The sequence below is a fragment of the Salvia hispanica genome, chromosome 4 (genome assembly GCF_023119035.1).
Source record: "Salvia hispanica cultivar TCC Black 2014 chromosome 4, UniMelb_Shisp_WGS_1.0, whole genome shotgun sequence".
Taxonomy (NCBI): domain Eukaryota; kingdom Viridiplantae; phylum Streptophyta; class Magnoliopsida; order Lamiales; family Lamiaceae; genus Salvia; species Salvia hispanica.
In genome coordinates, this window is record NC_062968.1 from 20,937,506 (window position 1) to 20,942,505 (window position 5,000).

The window sequence follows — 5,000 nt, forward strand, 5'->3', positions numbered from 1 at the left end:
CTGACTGTACAAAGGCATGTACGCTCGAAGCATCTTTTAGTATACAAACCCCAACAATCTCCCACTTATACTCAAAGAATGCTTTCGAGTATACCAACCGCTTTATTGGCCTTGTGCTACACATTCACACACATTTTCTCCCACTTATACTCAAAGCAGGCTTTGGCCACTATGTACTCAAAACTATAATTCTTTAAAAGAATCTACCAACATAGTTTTCTAGAGTACATAAAACGAAAATATACTTGTAATTTATAACCTTAATTCTTGCTAAGGAGCACGATTATTTGATCAAAATATTTCTAGGCCCTTTGATCCAGTGGAATAATTTTATGTGCCTTTCTCAAGTGCACTTATACATATTCCTCTATCAAAATCCACTATTTTGATCCTTCTGAATTTCTACTAATTAAAGTAGAATACTTATAGCAAATATAAAGTTTTAATCATGTCGAATATGATTCCCAAAACTTTAATTATATAATACCAACTTAACTTGGTATTAACCTTGCTATATAATTTGTGATGTAAATTTATGCATGAACATAATTACCTCATCACAATGACTAATTGGAAATTAGTCCTTATGACAAAATAAAACCGAATGATTGCATTCTTTGTTTTATAGTCATAAATTCCAAGAGTTCATTTATTTAACCATTTGTTGTGATCTTTAGAAATACTTTCTTTGGAAATCCAAAAGTAATTCTAATTTTAATAGCTAACTTGGAAATGTCTTTTAATGTTATTAGAGTCTTAGAAAGTGTGCAATTCATCACTTCTTTCATTCTAGGGTGTGAACCCTTTTAACTCTATCAAACATTACCTTAATTCCATTTATGAATATTCTATGAGACAAAATTTAGCTCCCACTTTTAAAAGTAGAAAAATACTAGTCTCAATATTCTTTAAGGCTATTAAAACAATTTAAATAGTGCTTGGAGTTAAATTCATCCTAGTTTAATAAAATGAGCTATGAAGCTCTTATTAAACACTTAGAATTTAATCATTCATTAAGAAAAGCTCCCACTATTTTAATTATCACTTTCACAACAAAATAAATAAAACAATAACTAATCAAATAGTCAACTCTAGGCTTGGAACATTAAAATAAATTTAATGTGCACACTATATTTACTATACAAGAATTTCTAGTATTTATAATAAATACTTATCTTGTTTCTAGTTGAATTTAATTTACTTGTCTTGTAATCAATTATTGTGATTATTTTTCTTACACCTTTATTTGAACAAACGCGATCATAAGATCATTTTATTTTGTATTGAATCCATGTCGAACATTAATGTTCTATTGACTCTTCAACAAAATAATGGTTCAAAAGACTTAAGGATTAAAGAAACTTAATAATCAATATTTCTAGAAGAAAACTTCATAATAATTGAATCAACAAATTTAATCACAAGTAAACATTTTGATATTAACCATGTTATATTTGATGTCATAAATAATTGGATAATCAAAATTTCATTTATCTAATAATGCAAGCATTATAAAATGACATCGATAATCCAAAAACACAATTGATAAACTAGGAATAAAATTCCATATCAATAATCCATATGATATCAAAACCAAACAATATCAAAAACTCTTAAAATTCAACAATGTAAACATAAAAGCAAAAATAAACTCTTCTGACTTGAACATGATCATCTCAAAAGTCCACCCCTTTTTCTCATCTCAGTTTGAGCATTCACAAGCTTGTTATAAAGTTCCAGAATTGAAAACGTTTTGTCGCTAAACAAAATTTCATCTCTGACTTCATTAAAGCTATCTGGAAGCCCATCAAGGATCATTATCTTCTGGGTTTCTGGGTCAACTTTCCCCCCCGATAATAGAAGTTCATGGAAATAGCCATGCATGACTAGGACGTATTTGCCCACATCATGGCCCTCTTCCAATACCTCACTCCTTAAATGCTCCACAGCGCGACCAGCTCTTACCTTAGAGGACTTTTCTTCAAACCACTTGGGCTTGTTGACCAACGGCCTTTTGGGTTTGTCAAACCTCTCAAGGGCATTGCCAACACCGGCTAAAAGGAAGCCCTTGAGATGACATTCCGCGGTATGCCACTGATCACGAAACTCCTTGTCCTCTCCTTGTAGATGGTATGTGGGCGGACGATTCTTGCTGAGAATCAACCTCAAGTCATTGATCAAACGATCAACATCAAGCTTACTTTTCCATTCCTTAAACAATTCAGAGTCACGCTTCCTTGAACTAAGTATGGCATAATAAATATCCCAAGTGTCAATCATCTTTCGTTCAAGCTGAGAACAAATACCAATAATATAAACATGTAAAATTTCAAAGAATTGCAAATAACCACAAAACAATTCATCAATTTTACATCCACAAAAATCAAGCACAAACGTTCTTCTACTAGGAAGCCGTGTCATATTCATGCAAGAAATTCATTATTTTTACTGGCCACAATGTCGACAGATAGTCCAGAGACCATAAGAATGGCATGGCTGACTAACAATGCTAAAGCGTATAACCATAAAATTAAGCACTAAGGATTCTTTACTTGTGCGTGAACTCCTCTAAAGAAAGGTCGAACCGGACAAGCACCTCCTCCTATAGCTCCCTCTAAGCATTATTAAAATACAATCCTTATAATTTCGCAGCAATATTGCTCCGGTAAAGACCAGTCGCGATATTACTGAAAAACTAATTTTACGATTTTAATAACCTTTATCTAGAGAAGTCCAAACTTACGAACTGGTAATGTTCCTCCCGTAAAGACAGGCCGGTCACTACTTCGCACTAAGACCAATTTTATGGAGGCCATATACAAACGTGTTGTAATTATCGCTTCATATTTTCTTGTTGGTGGTTTTAATAGTTTAATTATCACTTAAGCAGATAAGGCAGATATCCACATTCAAAGAATAATTAAACATGTACTAGCTATGCATGCAAGGCAATAAGTACATAGGCGATGCACGAGTTAAACTAGATTTTAACAAATAAAATCATAACTCAAATTAAATATCCATCTTTCATCAATAAAACATGTAAACACATTTACAAAAGGTTCACATAAACATAATGACGAAACTTGATCATTTAATTAAGCATCTAAAATAAATAGATAGAATTAAAATTCTATCTTCACATAAACAAGATTATCTAGACATTAAGTCCAATCTTAAACAATCATACATTATTAGTTAAAATAACGTATCTTGATTATTAGAATTACCTTTTAATACTATTAGGATTTACTTAGATAGAATTAATCCATCATTATCCTAAAATTAATGTCTAGGTGTATATCATAAAAGATTAGCTAAGTCTCAATTTAAAATGCCCACTTGGATATATAAATCCGCATTTATCCAATTAAGACTAAATCCATTTAAAACACACCAATTAAATTTGAGAACTAAATTTCTCTTAGCTTTCATAAAATCACATGACAAGAAGAATCTTATTACATCTTTAATTCAAAATGATGTTTTCTAGATGAAATAAAATTCACCTTCATCAAAATTAAAGACAAAATTCAACTTAATAAATAATTAAGGATTTTAATAGCAAAATTAATGCTCTATGAATTTTCATACCTTTAAATCACATTTGATGTTATCTAGATGAAACAAATTCACCTTCATCAAAATTAAAGATAAAATTCAAATTAAACTAGGAATTGAATTCCAATTAAAATCCAATTAATCATTTAACACTTTAATAATTTAGGATTTAAGTAGCATGTTAATGCCAAATGAATTTTTCACTTCTTTAATTAAACCGATGTTATCTAGATGAAATAAAATTCACCTACATCATATTAAAGACAAAATTCAAACTAGGAATAGGATTCCAATTAAAATCCATCCAATTATTATATATGTAATTTTCGAAAATTTTAAGGTTTAAAACAATTGAAAAACTCATGTCTTTTCCTTAGGTATATATCTAGGAAATAATTCCATAACACACCAATTAAAATATAGACAATTTTCAATTAAACCTTAAAATTAAAACATGAAAGCATATTAAGAGAATATTCTTTAAAATTCCATCCAATTAAGGAAAAGCCAAAAATTAGATCAATCAAATATTGAATTTCCTTATGTTAATTATCATGATATTATCTAGATGGAAAGAATCCATCAAAATCAACTAATTAACAAATTAAATCAATTATTTGACTAATTATTCCAATTGGCAAATTTAAAGAAGACAATTATTCTCTTTTAAATTAGAATCTTGACTTAATTGCAAAATCATTCTAATTACCACAAGATATTTTAATTATTCTAGGTTTAGGATTTTAAACCACAATTATAAATAACTTGTGCCTTAAGAAACAAAAACACGAAAACGAAAAACGAGACGACACGACGATGCAACCCAAAACCCTAATTAGGGTTTGGGCCGCCACGGGCCTCGCAGCAGCCGCTGCTGCCGCGCCCGACCACCGCCGCCTCTCGCGGCTGCCGGCGCTGCTCCCACTGCAGCGTCGCCGCTTCTGACCGCCTACTCCTCTGCCGCTCCCACTGGAGCAGCCACCATTGTCCAGCGACGAAGAATCCGGCGTCGCAGACGCCGCTGCCATTGCAGCGTCACTGCTGCCCGGAGAAGAAGCTGCTGTCCGACGAGGACAACTCCTCCGCCGGCGCCCGAAGGCGACGCAGCTGCTGCTGCTGCTGCCTGGAGTCGCTGCCGCTGCCGGAGCTGCTTGCGCAGCTCCTCGCGGCCTCCGACGTTGCAGATCTCACGGCTGCCGCTGCTGCCCGAAGACAGCGCAGCCGCTGACTGTGGCTGTCGCTGTTGCCGCTGGTCAGCCCCTGCATCGTCGCCCGAAGACGACGTAGCTGCTGGAGCTCGCTGCTGTCACGTGACTGTGCAGCCGCTGCCCGGCGCTGCTGTCCGAAGACGATGCAGTCGCTGCCGGAGCTGCTGCCCGCTGACATCTCCGACCAGCCGCCGCCGCCTTTTTCTCACCAGATCTGGATCTCGGATCCCT

At 34.4% G+C, this 5,000-nt stretch overlaps 1 protein-coding gene across 1 annotated transcript; it reads right to left on the reverse strand.

The window, feature by feature from the left end:
• Nucleotides 1-1,671: 1,671 nt before the first annotated feature.
• LOC125220624 lies at nucleotides 1,672-2,280 on the reverse strand. Its single transcript, XM_048122778.1, has one exon. The coding sequence runs from the start codon at nucleotides 2,278-2,280 to the stop codon at nucleotides 1,672-1,674; it is 609 nt and encodes a 202-aa protein (XP_047978735.1).
• Nucleotides 2,281-5,000: the final 2,720 nt, after the last annotated feature.